This window comes from Rutilus rutilus, assembly GCF_951802725.1.
Source record: "Rutilus rutilus genome assembly, chromosome: 9".
NCBI classification, from domain to species: Eukaryota; Metazoa; Chordata; class Actinopteri; order Cypriniformes; family Leuciscidae; genus Rutilus; species Rutilus rutilus.
Window position 1 is genome coordinate 10836299 of NC_140223.1, and position 21163 is coordinate 10857461.

Consider the following 21163-nt stretch of genomic DNA (forward strand, 5'->3'; position numbering starts at 1 on the left):
TAGTTATTTAGCTAAATTGTATGCTCGTATGAGTGAAAGATATGACTGTATTTGCCAGTTACAATAGGATTTACTGGCTGTACACGACTTCAAGATCTCTGAAATCACTAGTCTGCTTCGAAAAACGTTTTGTTGCCAGGTTAATACAATGATGAAAAACAATTATTTACCAAAAAAGTTTTACCAAAGTATACCAAAATTAGTGGTATCAAATCTTTAAAAATGTTGTTTGATAGCTTGTAAACTAGATGCACCCATGCAGAATTATTCTTTGGTGTTTTCTGTACAGCTGGTCTTATACCACCACGTTGGACTGTTACTGTACTTATCAGGTATTTTAAAGAAAGCCATGCCCCATTGCCATGGAAATCAAAACAAACTGTGTTTGTGTAACCGCTCCAATCCTGCTCGCCCCGCTCCAAGAGGGACTCAAACCTGCGTCTCTGGCATGGGAGGCAGGCGTGCTAACAAAGATGCTAAAGGTCACAGTCTCTAGTGCTAGTCGCTAGTGCACTTCTTGAGATCAGGGGAGTGAGGTTTACTTTTATAAGCGTTCACTAGCTGGCTTGCATTACATTTTGGCACTTTACATGTCAGTCAGATAGTCTTGTGTGGTCTAAGTGGGTGGATTTTGAACAGAATAGGATACAATTTGTCTGAAAGTCAAAATTCAGATAAACCTTAAAGGTGCATTAAGCAACTTTTCATGTTAAAAATACCCGTTTTTCTAACCCATACATGCTTAAACAATTGCCTGATGGGCTGAATGAGCCCTTCTATGATCACTGCGATTGCCTCTATAATCCTGTACAGTAAAATAAATAAAGAGGGATTCGGGACGGAATCGACTGGGCGTGACGTCATGCGCGTTCACGCTCACCTGGTTATGTCTGGCAGGTTTGTGTATTCGCCGCCATTATCCGCATCAGCGAAGACAACTCAAGCGACTTTTGCAAAAGTAGAAGATGGATTCAAAGAGACCGGCTTCTAGTTCATCCCAAACCCCAACGCAAACTCCATGTAACCGCGTGCACAACTCTGGTTGCAGTTTCGCGTGTCGCCAGAAGGGGGCATAGTTCTGCAAAAACTCAGAGACTTGCACCTTAAAAAAAAAAAAAAAAAAAAAGTAGACAAAATGATTCATTTATTGAAAAATGTGCTTTGGAATGTGGCAGTACACTAATCATAAGAACGTCATAATACAAAAGTTCAGTTGAATACATTTTACAGTACTCAGAAATACTACCACTCCTTTCACCTTTACATTATAAAAAAAAAAAAAGAACAAAAAAGAAATTAAAAAGCACACACAATGTGTGAGGAATGTGTCAGGACAACATGACTGCGTAAAACTAGAAATTCTGCTAATACAATTCAAGTGAGAACTCATCCGGGACATCAAATGGAAGAGACGTGAAATGGAAATAACTTCCAATTCCAGATCACTGCAGAAACGCTGCAATAAAGTGGCGAAGTGCCCTATATCTAATACAAATATTTAAGAAATGTGGTAAAAAAACTGACAGTTTCTCTATTTAGCACATCCATTGGGATTGTCATGATGACTGGGCAGGATTCCTAGATCACTGACTCAGAATAAAGGCAAGAGGTGTTTTAACAAGTGACTGTTTGTGTGCTGGATATTTGTGCTTTTTAGGGTCGTTTGACATCACGTCACATTTAAAACCACAGTCGTCATACAGATGTGAATATTCAATCACTGCCAATCTCTGTAAAAATAAAAGATAAAAAAGTTGCTGTAAACAACTTCAGTTTTTGTCAGTTGATTTGATGTGATTAGCAAAGTGTACCAGTTTTTGTGCAGGACCATTATTTGCTCCACCAACTTAACACTACATCAAAAACATTAGCAGTAATCACTCTTAAAGGAACAGTTCACCCAAAAATTAAAATTCTGAAATTCTCACTTTCACGTTATTCCAAAACTTTTTCGGAAAACAAAAAGGAGCAATTTTGAAAAATGTTAGTGCTGCTCTTGGCCCATACAATGCAGTGACAAGCACCTGGAAACTCCTTGGTATAAAGTGCATAAGTCGAATGGACTTTTAGGGAGATTTTCTTGCTTTTTCTTTTCTTCTGTTTTATTTATCATTTTGCCATATGCATTCCACAAAAAGTCATATGGGTTTGGAACAAAATGAAGCAAATGATGACAGAATTGTCCAGAATATTTGGGTAAACTATTCCTGTTCATCCTCCCTTGGCGCTCTGTTCATATATTACAGTACAATTTGGCGGCAGGCCTGCTGGTAACTCGTAGCATTAACAATATTGAACATATCCTTCCTCACAAAAGACAGGAAATTACCCAGAGGGCACAGTGGCTGAGCAGAGTGTCGATTGTGGTCACGGCAGAAAGCTGTGTCAAAGGTCAAGTCCTCTCCGTTATAAAGAACACGAATAAACATATCGTCCAACCACTTTCCACGTTTCCTATCGTTCTTTCTCCCTTTTGCTTCGGGGCTATTCCACAGCTCAAACACCAGGCGGGCGGCGAACCGTGGAAATCCCGCCCCTTCCAGACCGAGCGCGCTTAGCAATGGCGCCATGGTCACGTCATGAGCAGATGCTAAAGCGAAGGCCGCCTCTTCTGTGCCTTTGCGCGTCTGGCTTCCTCGAGCGATCTTCTCCAGTCGCGCTGCGGTACGGTTGAGGTACGGATGAGCCGCGAGCACAGCGTAGCGACGATAAAGCCCCGCCTTCCGCCGCTCCAGTTCGTCGTCTTTCTGCTGCCGTCGAATCACAGCAAAGTGCTGTAGAGTAAGACACGCCCCCTCATCCAGAGCATTTGATGTAGACTGTGTGCTGGAGCACGGAAAGGGAAGACCGTGGCAAAAGTGACACAACAAAGCATCCACGGGATTGGCCGCCCTCAGAGTCTTTGTGGCCACACCCAACGTCTTGGCCATGGCGACATACGTGCGTTCGAGTTCGGTGTCGGCAGTCCTCTGGTGATACTGCCTGCGCTGCTCCTGGTCCAGGTACCGGTTGCGTGTGGGACAGTCGCACGAGGAACTGCAGAAAAGCGTACTCCACTGCTGTCTAACCGTCAGACGCGACCAATCGAAATGCGGGAGGAAGCCGAAGAGGAAGGCCAATCCACTCTGGAGGGTGCGGCTTTTACCTGTAGTCTCCACCCACAACTGACGCGGTGACCAATCAGCAGCGAGCAGATTGTGACGCTTGATGTAGGCCTGGCGAAGATGATCGCCGTTTTTCAAGTGCTGTACGACTCCTGACAGAGAGAAAAAGAGAAAGAAATATTAATAAGCACTGGCAATAACATTTCACACCAGGGTTATTTTAGTGTCATTGATATATTACTACAGTTTTTATTAATAATTTGAATTAGTTTTATTTTTATGTTTTTTGTAATTTTTGTAAGTTTTAGTAATTATGTTGTTTTTGTAATTTTTAATTAGATTTTTTTAAAATGATGTCTACAATTTGTAAACTTTTTATTTTATAGTTTTTATGCCAAATTGAGTTATTTTAGGACTTAAACTAAACAAAAATAAGAAATTTTGTCTGGGCAACTAAATTCTACTTCTAATTATTTATTTATTTTTGTAGTTAGTTTCACACCTGGAATAAAAAATAAATAAAATTATATATATATATATATATATATATATATATATACATACAGAGAGAGAGAGAGAGAGAGAGAGAGAGAGGAGAATTATTTTTTTATAAATATAATTATATTTTAATATAAAATATTGCCACACTGTGGCTGCATATGAAATCATATACTCCCCAGCTATATAGTAGCTGAAAAACAGTAAGTGACAAAAAAAAAGTATGTCCTAATTCACAGTACTCATAGAAGATTAGGCAAAAAGTACCTGGCTGACCTACTACTTCCGGTGAGATTCTGAAGTGTGCATATGATTTTACTATCCCATGAGGCCACGGGAGAGGATTTGTGAATGGCAGTGAAGCGACACAACGGACGCTGGTAGGTCACATGATAATGACAATATAGCGAAAGAGTCCAGATTACATTCATACTACACACATTCATACTATATAGAACATACTTTCTTAGTGGTTGTGAAGTAATTACTTATTTAAAATAAGTACCTACTCAAGAGAGTATGTGATTTCGGACGCAGCCTGTGACTGGTTACCTGTCTGTGTAAGCTCTCCCATTTCACAGGTGCTGTGACTGGGTAATCGGGGCAGAGATCCCAGTGATGCGTCCCAGTGACCACGCCCACCGAGAGCCATGTGACTAATGAAGGCGGCCAAAAGGGGGTGAGAGGGCTCTCTGTGAAATTACAGCCATGAAAGAGGTTTTAGAACTTATTTTAAATCAGAAATACATTTGATGCATTACATTCATGAATCTTTTTTTTTCCAGATTAACAGTCTAAACCAGATGTCTCCTGAGGACCCACTGTCCTGCAAAGTATATTTCCAACACTTCAGCTCACCTGCCTGCATATTTTCAAGTAATCCCGAACAGCTTGATCAGCTGCTTCAGGTGTGTTTGATTAGGTTTGGAGCTGAACTCCACAGGAGCAGGATTGAAGACCTCTGGTCTGAACAACACAATATGCATCATAATGGCCAGCACAAGCAGCTCTGAGGAGCCACGTGAGAGTGTCATTACAAGATATATCCACAAGGGGGAGGCATGATAACATGTATAATGATAGAAGCTAGAAAACCATTTGAATTTTTCAAGCTAATCTATATATGCACCCGGGACATCTTCAAAGAGAATATAAAGGTCGATTAGCCTTTTGGTTTATTTGGTTTATCCTACTTTCAGGAGTAGGACGTGGGTTAGTCTGTAGTAAAATAATTAATATTATTTAAAAACAGTAAAAGTCAAGGGCAGAGGTCTGCTATGAGCTTTGTTCCTGAAACTAATGCTCATCGACTGTTGAAGACAACAGCATTATCAAGAGCACGGATATTTACTATACTAAACTGATACATAATGCAACTACAATTACATGAAACATGCATCATTAAAAAAAAATTATTGCATAGATTTAATGCAGGTCTAATGCAACTAAGGATAAATCAAAACAAAATTATGTTCTGTCATTACTATATGCACTATATGCAACAGAGGTAAAGTTGATCATTTTTAATAGACTTCAGAAAACTCCAGCAGGGATGTTGGATTACTGCATTTTATTATAATACATCTTCATTTTAAGTGCATTATGGTCAGGTTTGGTCGGGTCACAAAGGCAATCACATATCAGACCTCTTATTGTGTGTCTGCATTTAGATAGCAAGGTTTGCGTGTTTGTGAAGAACTAGAGCATGGGAAAGAGACGAGGATTTATGGTTGAGGATTACTTTGTAATACATAAATCTCAGACATCATGGGAATATTATGGGTTGCTGTGCGTGATTAATAATTCTTGGGATATTCTGAAAGCACAGCATTTGTCATGTCATTGGTTAGAATACTACGATGAATCCATGGAAACACAATAATGTTATTTTAGGTAGCATTACAGTGACTCTTCACTGATGCCGTAACCACGGCGACACGGCTCAGGGATGGATAAAAGACGACTGCGGGAATGGAATATTAATCTGATAATGATTCATAAACTGCATGCCCTATTGATAAACAGTAAACCTGATAAACACACAAACATAAGTCCACTGAGGGTTATCAGTTGTAAGCACAAAGAAAAAACAATCTTCTAATATGATGGACCTTGAAAACAGGCATCATTTTAAAATGATGCATTATGTACTTTTTCAGTCATTTCATTATATATTGCGACATACATACAGATAGATAGACAGAGACAGACAGATAGATAGCCTGAGAGTGAGATAGATAGATGGACGGACGGATGGACAGACAGTGGGATGGATGGATAGACAGAGTGGGATAGATGGATAGATGGATAGATGGACGGACGGACAGAAAGTGTGATAGATAGATAGATAGATAGATAGATAGATAGATAGATAGATAGATAGATAGATAGACGGACAGACAGACAGTGGGATAGATTGATGGATGGATGGACAGAGTGGGATAGATGGATAGATGGATGAATGGATGGATGGATGGATGGACAGAAAGTGATAGATAGATAGATAGTAGATAGATAGATAGATAGATAGATAGATAGATAGATAGATAGATAGATAGATAGATAGATAGATAGATAGATAGATAGATGATGGATGGATGGATGGATGGATGGATGGATGGATGGACGGACGGACGGACGGACGGACGGACGGACGGACAGACAGACAGACAGAGGGATGGATAGATAGATGAATGGATGGATGGACGGACAGACAGACAGTGGGATGGATAGATAGATAGATGGATGGATAGAGTGGGATGGATGGATGGACAGACAGACAGATGGACAGACAGACAGACAGAGGGATGGATAGATAGATGAATGGATGGATGGACGGACGGACGGACAGACAGACAGAGGGATGGATAGATAGATAGATGGATGGATAGAGTGGGATGGATGGATGGACAGACAGACAGTGAGATAGATGGATAGATGGATGGATGGATGGATGGATGGACGGACGGACGGACGGACAGATAGATAGATAGATAGATAGATAGATAGATAGATAGATAGATAGATAGATAGATAAACAGACAGAACTATAGATAGATAGATAGATAGATAGATAGATAGATAGATAGATAGATAGATAGATAGATAGATGGATGGATGGATGGATGGATGGATGGACGGACGGAGATAGATACTCCCACTGTCTGTCCGATAGATAGATAGATAGATAGATAGACAGATAGATAGATAGACAGATAGATAGATGGCATCATCAGATCATTAACATATGAATGCATACCTCTTCTCTGATAGGGTGCAATCTATGGCAGGTTTCCTGGTTTTTGGGATGGAGTATAAAGGGAAACGGTCTCCATGACGGATCATCACCTGGACCGACAGCAGCCTGTAGTCCGCCGGACTGTGACCTACGACACACACAACTACATCACACCACGTCTGAGAGAGTCTTCAGGTGTGCGAGAAGGTAAATGTGTGTGTGTTGCTTACCCTCCCAGCCGTGCTCGCTGACGTTGGGGTAATTGCAGTACTGGTGGGTGTCTCGGATGGGGTCAGGGGCGGGAGGATCCGTATGGAGGACTGGATTCACACGCTTTCTGCTTTTACCAAGTGACCTTTGCTCTGCCACCGGATTGGTTGGAATGAGGTGCACTAGGGAAAGAAAGAAAGGACTATGAGAGTCATTAAGCACAAGCACACACTATTTCCAGCTTCCTCAGTTCTGACCTCATAGAACAAACATTGAGGCTGCACAGTGCTGCGGATTGTTGGATTTTGGGAATTGCCAAGGCGATGTGGGCAGAGGGAGGAGTCTGGCCGGATATTAGCCAGTGATTGACAACTACCAGAAAGAGGGTCCTACAATCCTTCAATGTGACAGATAAAAACACAAGACCAACATCTTTGAGCTACATATTTGCACTTTAAGTACACATAAATAATTACAGAAACTTTTATATTATGATAAATGTGTAATTTTCTTTAAGCAAAAGAATAAACTGTACAATCTATGAAAACACACTCTAAGAACAAGCATTTATTAAACCAGTCCAAAAAGAGCATTTATAGAATCTAACCTGTTTCACACACACTATGAAAAACTGAATTATGATTGTTTTTATTGTTTTAAAAACGTACATGGAAATAAAATGTGAAAATAAGGTATGATGATTCTTAAATAACGTGAAATGTTTTAAGAGAAACCTGCAGCATCATCCTCAAACTCTTAAATACATTATAATTGAATACACTTAAATGCATTATAACTTAAATACAAAATAATTCTGTTTTCTAATAACATGGCAAATAAGGAAACTAATAAGATAATTAATGGGAACCAGGTGAACGGAATAAAGGAACAAACAGAAACGCACTAGGAAACTGGGTCAACATAAAAAGAAAAAAACTGAACATAAACCTGACTATGCAATGCTAACATTTTTCATTGCTCCTTTTATATAACAATTAAATTTGGAATATATACACAATATTATAAAAAAACACTGTTAGCATAGAAACAACCAAACTGCTAAATACAAAATAAATGAATGAATAAATGGCATCGGGCTAAATGAACACTTTTAAAATTAACTACTGCTGTAACCAACCAGGAGTTAAACTCACCAGACAGAAGTATGACGGTTAGCTGGTTTATACGTGCAGCGACGGACATTATGGAGATGTGAAAGCGAGCAGGTGTGTGTGTGTTTGTGCACCTCATACTGGTTTTAATTCAGCATCAAACCCCCTCTGACTTACTCCCGCCTCTAAAAGCAGCCCTGCCAATCACATGTTAGCTCCAAACTCTCAGCCAATCACAGGACAGCTCTGTGTAGGCCGGCCACACAAAGAGCTCTTTGTAGCTGAGTATAGTGTACAAGAAAAATCACACACACCTAAAACACAAATACAATAGACACAAATCAAACAGGACAGACAGTGTTTATACTGCTGTTCAAGGCCATTGGGCTGATATTGTGTGTGTGTTGGCATCGTGCACTTCAGCGATGAAGCAATGCTGACAGAAACCTACAATTAACCAGGATGAGAACCGGTCCTCTTTCATCCTTCACTTCTCTCTTTCTCATTTTCAATGTATAGCTTCTTTCTCCCCGTCTGCTTGTTAGTCTACAGACCTGGAGCCTCTTTCTTTAAAACTGCATCAGTCATGCTCGAGTGAACTGAAGTAAAGAGAGAGAGAGGAGAGAGGATAATTTAAGACTCGGTTCTGTCCTACATTCAGACAGCTTTCGGCTCATGTTGGAGACACCACAAAGGAGGGAATGAATTAGTAATGACCTCACACAGGGTGAAAGAAACAGGCAACGTGAGGAAGGCAGAATGACAGTAAGGATGACAAACATAATCAGCATTAGTGCAACCCATATCAGAACAAAAACTGTCACTTAAAACGACATTGCATTATAGATAACTCTTTTATGAGCTATGAGTTTTAAGCAACTGGTCTCAAGGTGGATGCACAAAATGGTAAAAAGACAGTGAAATATGGTTTAGGGTGTGTTCACACTTTAGTTCAGTTCGCTTGGTCCAGACCAAATAAAAACATTTAGTCCTGGTTCGCTTAGCGTTCAGATTGGCATTTTTAACACTGAACCTAAAGGCATAGGGATACGTTCACAACCTGATTGGTCGGCTTTTATGATGTATTGCCTATTTTGAGACGGAACTTACCGAACATCCAAAACAATGTTGTGTGCTAAGCTAAGGGTGCTTGCTATACGTGCGTAGCCTGCATAATATGATGGTATTTTGACCAACTGAGAACTCGTGAAGAGCTTATAAAATTTGTGAAGGAGAAAAAAAAAGTGGCAGGAATCCCTCTCCGTCACACACACAAACATAGATCTGCTGCGGGGAGACACTGTTCTGATGCCTGTACCGAACTGTGATAGGCAACATTGCGACTAATACGAGAAAAAACACGAATGCTTGAGAATTCTGAATCCTTTTTAGGCTCTCATCTTGTGACATCATGTCCTATTTCTGGTTTGTTTGGATGTCTTTGGTCCGTGGTGCGTTCATATTTCAGTCGAACCGCACCAGAGTTCGTTTGGAAGTGGAACAATACCAATCTTTCAGACCAATCTTTTCAGCTCAACTCTCGGTCTGCTTGTTTGGACAGGGATCAGATGGCAGCGTTCACAGTTATTCAAATGAACCACACTAACAGAGCAATCGCACCAGAATTCGTTTTAATCTAACCAAACCTGCCAAGTGTGAACACTGTAAAGCATGTCAAAGGCCGACTCTTTTATGTCTGAACACAACAAAAACTTGGTTCTCGTTTACTGGCCAGGTAGATCCTGTTGCTCAGACTGAGCTGTGATTGGATGTGGGATGCAGAGGGCGGATATTAAGAGTATCACTGACCAATCCCTACTTACCTCATCCAAAGAAATGTCATGTTTGGTTTCATTTGAGTTGGCTTTGCAAATTCTTACCATCTGTGCTGTTAAACGACTAAATTAGCAGGATTTCCCTGTAGCTGTCACTGTGACATGAAATATTTAATCTGCAGGGCTGGTTTCCAAGACACAGATAACCGCAGTCCTCGGCGAAAGAGGATTTTCAGTCAAGGACATGGGACACTGGGGTCTAATCTGGCAATAATCTGTCTCAAAAAGCCAATCTTACTGACCCTTATTTTATAAAAATACATGAACATTTCTCTTCTGCAAATCATATTCTCACTAATGGCTTTGGGACTTCCAGGTTTTTTGACTGCTCGGTTTCAAGTCTTAAAAATAAATCATGTAAACATGATATGATTCCAGGGACTGCATTTAGACTGTCTAAACCAACCGTCTGTAAAGTATCATCCATGTGTCAGCTGGCGGCCCCCAATTTATGCTGGGTTAACAAGCTCATGTAAATGTGGTCAGAGAGAGATGAAATGAAAATTCACCTATTCACCTAAAATGCATCTATTTTCTAAATGCATGTTCTAAATCATATTGCAAGCAATTTAAATTGTGTTGTTTTGAACTTGAATTGTTTAACTATTTCCACACTAGCATTTTTTTTTTTAAAGATGCCAGCCAGCGCCAGCATTTTTGATCATTTTGACAAAAATGTCAAGGCCCCCCATAATATCTAGTTGAATTAATATCTGAACATGCAATATGTCAAAAGAATGAGAGAATGAGAGACTGCTTAAAAAATATATATATATTCTAGGCTTTGTGCATTCTTTTTTATCAACACTTGAATGTGGGTACGTTTCATAAAAAAGCAACATTTTGAACAAAATACTGAGAAAATCGCATTTCTGTCAAACACTACGTCCAGATCGGATTCAGAACGATGATCAAAACATAGATGGAGTAGATCGAGTCCATCAACACCCCAAAAGCTTCAGTCATTAACCCTACCTGGGTCAACATTTTATTCAGTAACGTCAGGCAGTTTTGATTTATATGCTGTTTAATGTTTTATGATCACGTTATTTTACATGTGCGTAAGCAATGCTTCTATCGCTTGTTTCTGCTTCTTCTTCGCCTGTGTTTGATCTGGAAATTCTGTACTATTTCAGAAGATGTGTGATAGCACCCCCCTTACCGTATAACAGTGAAAACATGGATTGCCGGAAAATTCCATCAATGCCAGGGAAGTGTTGTCATAAATGATGGAAAATTCCGTCAATGCCAGGGAAGTGTTGTCATAAATTATGGAAAATTCCGTCAATGGCTGGAATGCGTAGTGTCATAAAAAACTGAAATTCCATCAATGTCAGAGAAGTGTTGTGTCATTAATGAAGGAAAAGTATGTCATTGGCAGGAAAGTGTTGCGTAATAAATGATGGAAAATTCCATCTTTGGCAGGGAAAGGATTAATCAAAATGTCATAACTGGACCTTCCAATGAAAACAGCACACTTCTCTCTGGTGATGTATGCAGGACTTCTCCAATCATTTAGTCTTTTAACCCCGCCCTTGCAATCTTGCATTTATATGCCTCCACTTTTAACATCCTCAACATCCAATCAACAACCGATGCATAGAACCAAGTCCTCGTCCAAGATTTTTTCTTTTCCGATAATCTGTTACACTTGGTTGTACGTAATACGTAAGAAAATATTTGTCGCTACTTCCATTTTATTACGACTTCAAAATTGTTTGACATATTTCTGAGCACAGCAGTGCATCAGGCATAAGCCATGTCATTGATGCTTTCCTCTGTAGAGTGGAAGAAAGGATCTTAGATTAGTGGTTCCCAGAATGCTAAATTACACGTTTGTTTGTTGGGCATGCACCATCAAGTACCCTGGAGTGAATTTAAAGGGATAGTTCACTTTGAAATTAATTTTTGATATGTTTTAGCTTACCTCAAGGGCATCCAAGATGTAGGTGTCTTTGTTTCCGCAGTAGTTTCAATTTTGATATTTTTAGGTCAAACCGTTCTTGTCTGTCAGTCATATAATGCAGGTCGATGGTCACTGGCTCAAAACACAAGCACAGAGTCCAAATTAAAACAATTCCCCATCGTCCAAATGAAACAATTCCCCATCATAAGTACACATTGATGGCCTAAGACACGAAACGAGCGGTTTGTGTGAGAAAACGAACAGTATTTATATCGTTGTTATGTCTTGAAAACAGCACACGTCCAAATGATCTGACAGCGCGGGCGGGTATAGATATATACATAGATGTCGCCTTGGCTACTGCAGTTCATTGGAACAAAACCGTCAACCGCCCGCTGGCGGGTATAGATGTATACACTAGATGTCGCCTTCGCTACTGCAGTTCATTGGAACGAAACCGTAGCCAAGGCGAAATCTATGTATATATCTATACCCGCCCGCGCCGTCAGATCATTTGGACGTGTGCTGTTTTCAAGAGATAACAACGATATAAATACTGTTCGTTTTCTCACACAAACCGCTCGTTTCGTGTCTTAGGCCATCAATGTGTACTTATGATGGGGAATTGTTTCATTTGGACGTGGGGAATTGTTTTAATTTGGACTCTGTGCTTGTGTTTTGAGCCAGTGACCATCGACATGCATTATATGACTGACAGACAAGAACGGTTTGACCTAAAAATATCAAAATTGAAACTACTGCGGAAACAAAGACACCTACATCTTGGATGCCCTTGAGGTAAGCTAAAACATATCAAAAATTAATTTCAAAGTGAACTATCCCTTTAAGCACCATAGTATATTTAAAGTAACACCACAGTACCTTTTTATAGATGTTTAAGAATTTGTTATTGAAAAACCCATATTGATTGACCAAAAATCTGAATATTGAGGGTGTTCATGGTGACCTAGTGTCATGAAACTGCTCTGACACACAGGATAATTGAAAGGATAATCCACAATCGTAGTCCAAAACAGGCAAGATGTCAATAGCACAGTCCAAACAATGACAGAGTTCAATGCACAGGCAAACAGAGAAATCCAGGGCAACAGGCAAAAGATCAAAACCAAGACACAGGCAACAAGGATACAAAGCTCAGAAATACAATGCAGACATACAAGACTTTGCAATGAGTGACTGAAATTAACCAGGCTAATTTAGACAGGGACTGTAATGAGAAATAGCTGAGAACAATCAGGGAAGATGAGACCGGCCAGTAGAGTTCTGGGAAATGTAGTCCCATGTTGCAATGACAATAAACAAGAGGGGAGAGCTGGTTATCCAGATGCTCCTCAACGGGTCACAGAAGTTCAGGAGGAAGGTGGAGCGGAGGCGGACCCAGGGGTGGGATGGAGGGCCAGGTCCATGGAGTGGAGGAAGGACCCCATGGTGGAGCAGATGACCACCAAGGCAGTGTAGACGGGACTGAAGACCCCCACTGCAGAGAAAATGACCACCACAGCCGAGCGGACGGGACTAAAGATCCCCACGATGGAGCTGGTGGGGCCGAAGACCACCTGAAGACTCTGGTGTGGCAGCCATGTTGTGAAGAGGCCTGGTCTTGGAAATACCGGACTGGGAAGCGCTGAGAGAACTCGATTTGCCAACATCAAAGCTGGAAGTACTGGAGACTGTGATAGGCCAAGCTCTGGTGGCCACATAGAGTGCAAATGTTTAGGGGAATTGCCCTCCTCAACCTCCCTTTAACCAGCAGCAAAACATACGAACTGACTCTATTGTTCTAGAGTCAGTGCGTTATTTCCTCGAGGCATACATGATTTTATGGGCTCAGCTAAGCCATGACAACACAAGCCCTTAAAAACAGCATCTTTCAGTTTAGTCAATTGGCGAGAGGCGAGAGCACAGAACTGTTCAGTGTAGACCCTTATAGACCTTATGTAGCCCCGCCCCTTTTCAGCGCTGCGCTTGTTGTCTTTTGACTTCCGGTCTGTATTTTCACAGCGATCTTGCGTATTTATGAATGAACGGCTCATTTTAAAATCTTCCCGGTCTACTGACATTTGTTAAGACATCTGCTTTAAACATTACAATCCTCATGATAACTTTCGTTAACTTTACATTAAGTAAATCCACTTCAAAAGCTAATTACTCCTGGACAGCAATGCCATAGGAATATATAGAGCGACCGCAAAAACGGAAGTTCAAAGACAATATTCTAAAGATGGCGGTGCCCTCGTTTCTCTGGCGCATAAGGTCTATAGTATGGGTACCTTGACGTAGGAACCGAATTTCCTCTGCTGGATCCATCCATGTCTTCTGTCATGAAACTGCTCTGACACACAGGGTTGAGGATCCAACTGGAGTAGTTTATTGAAAGGATAATCAACAATCGTAGTCCAGGACAGGCAGCTGGTGATTGTGACACCTAGCATGATAATACCATGGTATTCAACCAAAGTATAATGGTATTTCCATAGTGTGCCACAGTACGATTTTGTAAGTGTATATAGACACGCTTTGTCTTTTTTATTTGTTTTATTGGCTAACTAAAAGATTATCACTAAAATTGTGTTCTACTGAAATGGGAAAAAAATCCATGATATAGCACTTCAAGGGAAATGCCTTTGTTTAGTGTTGAATGCGGTCTAATTGAGACCATATTCCCACTGGAATTACAAAACACACACAAACACACAGGCACATCCCAAGAATGTAAATACAATCCAGCGGAGGTTAAATTCCCACCTGACACACTAAACATACATACACCGCAGTCCCCAGGGAAACATTAGAGTATGTATGAATAGCTGTAAGCTCATACAGAGGAAACGTGAGTGAAATCATTCATTGTGGTTCACACACTTACAATACTGCAAGCTGAAACTCAGCACCGCCAGCAGCGCACCCACCACCAGCACCACGATGAAACGGCTCCTTGCCAGCATTGTCCTGTGATTGGTTCAGACACCTGTCCATCAGCCATACATGCACAGCTTCCTGCCACCTGAGAAATCAAGAGCAACAGAAACTTAATATAGCACACATACAAATAACACAACATTACTAGGAGTTGCATTGCTTAACAATTAACAATAACAATTGCATTGCTTAAAGGGTTAGTTCACCCAAAAATGAAATATCTGCCAGTAATTACCCACCCTCATGTTGTTCCAACCCCGTAAGACTTTCGTTCATCTTCGGAACATAAATTAAGATATTTTTGATGAAATCTGAGCGCTGTCTCACTCCTCCATAGGCTTCTATGTTATTGAAACTTGCCGGCCCAGAAAGTTAGTAAAGACATCGTTAAAATAGTCCAAGTGACTACAGTGGCTCAACCATAAGTTTATCAAACGACGAGAATACTTTTTGTGCGAAAAACCCCCCAACTTTATTCAACTTGGCCTATTCATTTTCTTCTGTGTGGGCCTCTGAGTGAGTTCACGTAGTGTAACAGTTGTACGTCACACGCATCACACACATGACCAGCGTCGGCCAATAGTGAGCCTATGTTCTGACGTTCTGACGTGAGCCTACGTTCTGACGAACTCACATCAGAGGCCCACACAGAAGAAAATACATAGTTGAATAAAGTTGGGGGTTTTTTTCACACAAAAAAGTATTCTCGTCGCTTGATAAACTTATGGTTGAGCCACTGTAGTCACTTGGACTATTTTAACGACGTCTTTGCTAACTTTCTGGGCCGCCAAGTTTCAATAACATAGAAGCCTATGGATGAGTGAGACAGCTCTCAGATTTCATAAAAAATATCTTCATTTGTGTTCCAAAGGTGAACGAAAGTCTTACGGGGTTGGAACAACATGAGGGTAAGTAATTACTGACAGAATTTTTATTTCTGGGTGAACTATCCCTTTAACACAGTGCTGGTTTCCCTTTTATAAACGTATTGCAGCAAAAACATACCATGTAGGACAACCAAAGTCTGTTGAAACACAAACTGACAACACTACACACAGCACCAGCAAGCAACATGTAATTTACCCAGTCACACAGAAGCAGAAACTGTTATTAACTCTAAATACAGATAATAGTTGTGCTTTTAACTTCATTCCTGCAACAAGCTTTTTGACCATATCTAAAGTACACACACAAATACACACAGCTGATGGACTGAGCAGATGTTTAAAGCTGCCAGAGGCCACATCATGAGAGCATTGAACCACACTTCCTTGACTACTACACCCTTCACTCATCTGCAGCGGACATGAAAACAAGTATGCATTGACATTTGAAGTATTACAAGGTTTCAGCTGCAGCTTGGGTTTAACACCTTTTTTTTTGTTTTGTTCTTGAAATAAAACTGCAAACCCCTGTGACTCTAATGACAAACACGGTCAGCAGTCTCTTGCAGTGTGACATGCCATTCTCCATCTAAAACTAGTTTAATTTTTGTGTAATTATTATTCACGCCCTTTTATGGCCTCGTTTTAAAGTAGAGAGGGCATGAAATATTCATACTTTCAAAATGTGTCACATCACAGGATTATTTAAATGAATTAGTGAGGGCTAAAACTATACAAAAATGAAATTCATACAGAGAATGACTTGAATAGCCTACATGTTTTCAGTCACTGAAATAAAAGGAGCCATTGTCATGTGACAAGAACTATAAAACAAGACCCTCCTTACAGTGTCTCAAGGTCAAGTCAAGTCAAGTCAAGTATATTTGTATAGCGCTTTTCACAATACAGATTGTATCAAAGCAGCTTCACAGTATTAAATTAAAATAATACAACAAGGTTTGTTTCTAGTGGAATTTATTGATAAAATCAAATTAGATATCCCCAGAATATCCCCAACTGAGCAAGCCAAAGGCAACAGTGGCAAGGAACCGAAAAACTCCATCAAGTGACCTAATAGTGTCCTAAAACTCCATCAGGTGACCCAATGGAGAAAAAAAAACCTTGGGAGAACCCAGGCTCAGTCGGGGGCCAGTTCTCCTCTGGCGTTTATTAACTAGAGGCCGGATTGTAATTTGAACTGTAAGATTAAAAATATTATATGAATGCCTGGCTGAAGAGATGCGACTTTAATCTAGTTTTAAACTGGGAGAGCGAGTCTGAGCAACGAACAGTATCAGGAAGGCCATTCCAGAGTTTAGGAGCTAAATGTGAAAATGCTCTCCCTCCTTTGGTGGTTCTGGATATCCTAGGTATGACCAAAAGCCTTGAATTTAGTGATCTTAAAGAGCGCGATGGATTATAGGGTGATAGAAGATTCGTTAAATAGACTGGAGCTAAGCCGTTTAGGGCTTTATAAGTCAGTAGCAATACCTTGTAATTAATACGGAACTTTATAGGTAACCAATGCAGTGATGATAAAATCGGTGTTATATGATCATATTTTCTTGATCTAGTAAGAACTCTAGCGGCGGCATTTTGGACTAACTGTAGCTTGTTAATTGAGGATGCAGGACAACCGGCTAATAAAGCATTACAGTAATCTAGTCTCGAGGTCATGAATGCATGAACTAACTTTTCTGCATCAGAAACTGATAGCATATTACGTAGCTTAGCAATGTTTCTAAGGTGGAAAAAGGCGGTTTTTGTAACATATGAAATATGATTTTTGAAAGACAGGTTGCAATCGAGTATAACACCCAGGTCTTTTACTGTAGAGGATAAAGTAACAGGACATCCTACTATATTAAAGTTGTATTGCGAGAGGTTTTGTGGGCGGTTTTTTGAACCGATAAGTAGTACCTCTGTTTTGTCTGGATTTAATAAAAGAAAATTACGCGTCATCCAATCTTTTATATCTTTAACACACTCTGTCAATTTGGATAATTTAGCGTTTTCATCTGGCCGTGATGAAATATATATTTGAGTGTCATCAGCATAACAATGGAAACTAATTCCATGTTTCCTTATAATATTTCCAAGTGGCATCATATATACTGAGAATAATAGAGGGCCTAACACAGATCCCTGCGGCACTCCATAGTTTACTGGAGTTATGATCGATTTTTCTCCATTTAAATAGACAAAATGGTAGCGGTCAGATAAGTATGATCTAAACCAGCTTAATGCTTGTCCTTGAACACCAGTATAATTTTGTAGTCGATCTAAGAGTATTGTGTGATCTATAGTATCGAACGCAGCACTAAGATCAAGTAAAACTAGTATTGAGATACAGCCTTGGTCAGAAGCTAAAAGTAAATCATTTGTGATTTTAACGAGCGCAGTTTCAGTGCTATGGTGCGGCCTGAATCCTGATTGAAACTTTTCATAGATATCATTTTCTTGCAAGAAAGAACACAACTGAGCGGACACCACTTTTTCTAATATTTTAGACATAAATGGCAGATTTGAAATGGGTCTATAATTTGCTAGGTTATTATGATCTAATTGTGGTTTCTTAATGAGAGGTTTTATAACTGCCAGTTTAAATGTTCTTGGAACATGACCTAAAGATAAAGACGAGTTAATAATATTAAGGAGAGGCTCTTCCACTACAGGTAACACTTCTTTCAGTAGTTTAGTTGGTATCGGATCTAATAAACATGTTGTTGTTTTAGAGGAAGTGATAAGTTTATTTAACTCTATTTGTTCTATAGTTGTAAAGCACTGTAATTGTTCTTGCGGGGTGATAATTAAGGCTGAATTATAAGGCGCAACTGAAGATTGAACGTTTACAATTGTGGTTCTGATGCTTTCTATTTTCTCAGTGAAGAACTTCATAAAATCATTACTACTAAACTGTAACGGGATATTTTGTTCGGGTGATGTCTGTTTATTTGTTAGTCTAGCCACGGTGTTAAATAAAAACCTTGGATTATTTTGGTTATTTTCTATTAGTTTGCGGAGGTGCTCAGCCCTGGCTGCTTTTAGGGCCTTTTTATAACGTGACATACTGTCTTTCCACGCGATTCTAAAGACCTCTAAATTAGTTTGTTTCCATTTACGCTCTAAAATACGGGTTTCTCTCTTTAGAACATGCGTAGTATTGTTGTACCACGGTGCTTTAATTTTCTCTCTGACCTTTTTTAATCTAATAGGTGCAACAATATCCAATGTTCTAGAGAGAATAGTGCTCATAGTGCTAGTTAATTCCTCTAGTTCATCTGTTTGTTTGGGTTCAGGCAGCAGCTGAGACAGATCAGATAAGCAATTTGAGAAATTATCTATGGTGGATGGAAGGATTGTTCTGCCTGGTTGATAACGCGGCGCCGCATGACATATTACAGCAGTACGTAATATGCAAGTTACCATGTAATGGTCAGTGACTTCATCACTTTGCGGTATAATATCTATATCGGTTGGATCGGTTCCAACCGAAGGTCATCAAGTTCGTAAAAAAAAAATGCTTTCTTCAGATGATAGTGATATTCTTGACTCAAAAATGTATATTTATTTTAACTCCTTAAAAATATATATATATATATAAAAATATATAAAATTGTCTACACTCGTGTATTATTTTGGTACTTTTTGCCTTTGTGATTATACCACTTTCTTGAATTTTTTTATTTTTTTTTATGTATAAACCAAACGTAATCTAATTACTGTAATTGAATTACTTTTCCCTTGAAAAAGTAAAGGGGTTCCTCTTAATTTTTCTGTAATATAATTACAGTTACTTCTGATGTAATTGCATTAAATATTGTATACAATTTATATAAACAACAGTGAATTTAACATCAAAATTTAATGTTAAAATGTACGTTTTTAATGTAACCTTCTCCCTTTACACACTTTAGTCAGTTCAAGAATAATTTATGCAATTGTATACATTTTTTGAGATTGTAATTAGTACAGTAATCTAATTACATTGTTAAAGATGTAATTAGTAACTAGTAATTAATTACTTTTATAGTATACTTTTATAGTAACTTACAACACTGGAACCAAACAAGAATTCATATATTGCATTTCTCAGAACTTGACACATATGTGTTTTAATCTAACTTATGTACAGGATTTTTTTTATATATTATATAGACTAGGGCTATATGCCATACTGTAAACATATAGGCTACACAAGTTCAATTTAACCTATAATCTTGATATTGAGAAAACAAAGCCCATGTTATTTGGCATCTACTCAAACATATGGAGAAGTATATTAGATGACAGCTCGCCTATAATAACGCATTTTTCGCAATAAATGTCTCAGTCTGAAAGTGTTGCATCTTGAACTCCGACAATGCAGGAACCACACTTTTTCCTTCAAATAATGTCCATCTGTCGTCTTGTGCGAGTGAAGATGATCAGTTTATGATCTTAAAAGACTATGATCGCGCAAAGGGAAAACGAGAAGAATGCGTATGGAAAAGTGCAAAAGGAATAATGATTCTGGAAGCATCGCGTTCAGTAAGATAAGCAAAGCAACAGATCAAACACACTTACAGACACGTCACGACACGAGAAGAGGGAAACCCGCTTTACCTGACCGAACAGAGCCCAAATATTCCGTTCAGAGGAGTCGATCAGAACGATAATCCATCAGTCCAAAAGAACGATCAGACTCAGCCCTGCTGTGAGCCTCTCTGCGGCTCCTCTAACAACATAAACCCTGTGTGTGTGTGTGTGTGTGTGTGCGTGTCAGACATTATAGTTGAGTTTTACTGCTCCCTCTGCTGGTCATAGATGGTCAAAAACGTTGTTACCATGGTATATCATGTTATGTGATGGCATGGTAGTTGGTAGGCTACTTTGACATACTCGATAGCTATGAATGATGATAACCATATAAATGATATACATCTCTCTCTCTCTCTCTCTCTCTCTCTCTCTGTATGTGTGTGTGTGTGTGTGTGTGCGTGTCAGACATTATAGTTGAGTTTTACTGCTCCCTCTGCTGGTCATAGATGGTCAAAAACGTTGTTACCAACCATGGTATACCATGTTATGTGATGGCATGGTAGGCTACTTTGACATACTCGATAGCTATGAATGATAACCATATAAATGATATACATCTCTCTCTCTCTCTCTCTCTCTCTCTCTCTCTCTCTCTCTCTCTCTCTCTCTCTCTCTCTCTCTCTCTCTCTCTCTGTATGTGTGTGTGTGTGTGTGTGTGTGTGCCTTGAATATTTGTACATATTTTAATGTAGTAGTGAGGGCCTAATTTCATAACTATAGTGATACATTATAAAAACAATTTGTGATGACATATTAGGTTTTTGATTAAAAAAAGAAGAAAAATGGTTAGGTTTAGGAGTAGAGCAAGGAGAAAGAGAAAATCCTTAACCTGCTATGAAAGAAAATGGATAAGTA

General features: G+C 39.4%; 2 protein-coding genes across 4 annotated transcripts in view; both read right to left on the bottom strand.

Annotated features, from left to right (window-relative positions):
* LOC311297560 (uncharacterized protein) overlaps window positions 1–21163 on the bottom strand; it is a 165799-nt gene that overhangs the window by 108973 nt on the left and 35663 nt on the right. The window lies entirely within an intron of this gene.
* pxylp1 (2-phosphoxylose phosphatase 1) lies at window positions 1127–20471 on the bottom strand. Of its 3 annotated transcripts, none has more exons than XM_084419706.1 (6): window positions 20333–20471; window positions 14791–14928; window positions 7071–7232; window positions 6862–6988; window positions 4155–4294; window positions 1127–3256 (listed from the first exon to the last, which is right to left on the bottom strand). In XM_084419706.1, exons 2-6 carry the CDS (start codon window positions 14867–14869, stop codon window positions 2241–2243), a joined length of 1524 nt encoding a protein of 507 aa, XP_084275832.1. In that variant the 5' UTR covers window positions 14870–14928; window positions 20333–20471; the 3' UTR covers window positions 1127–2240. The 3 variants fall into 3 exon arrangements, with proteins under 3 accessions (XP_084275832.1, XP_084275834.1, XP_084275833.1); XM_084419708.1 differs by lacking the exons at window positions 14791–14928; window positions 20333–20471 and adding exons at window positions 7308–7447; window positions 8205–8288; XM_084419707.1 differs by lacking the exons at window positions 14791–14928; window positions 20333–20471 and adding an exon at window positions 8205–8282.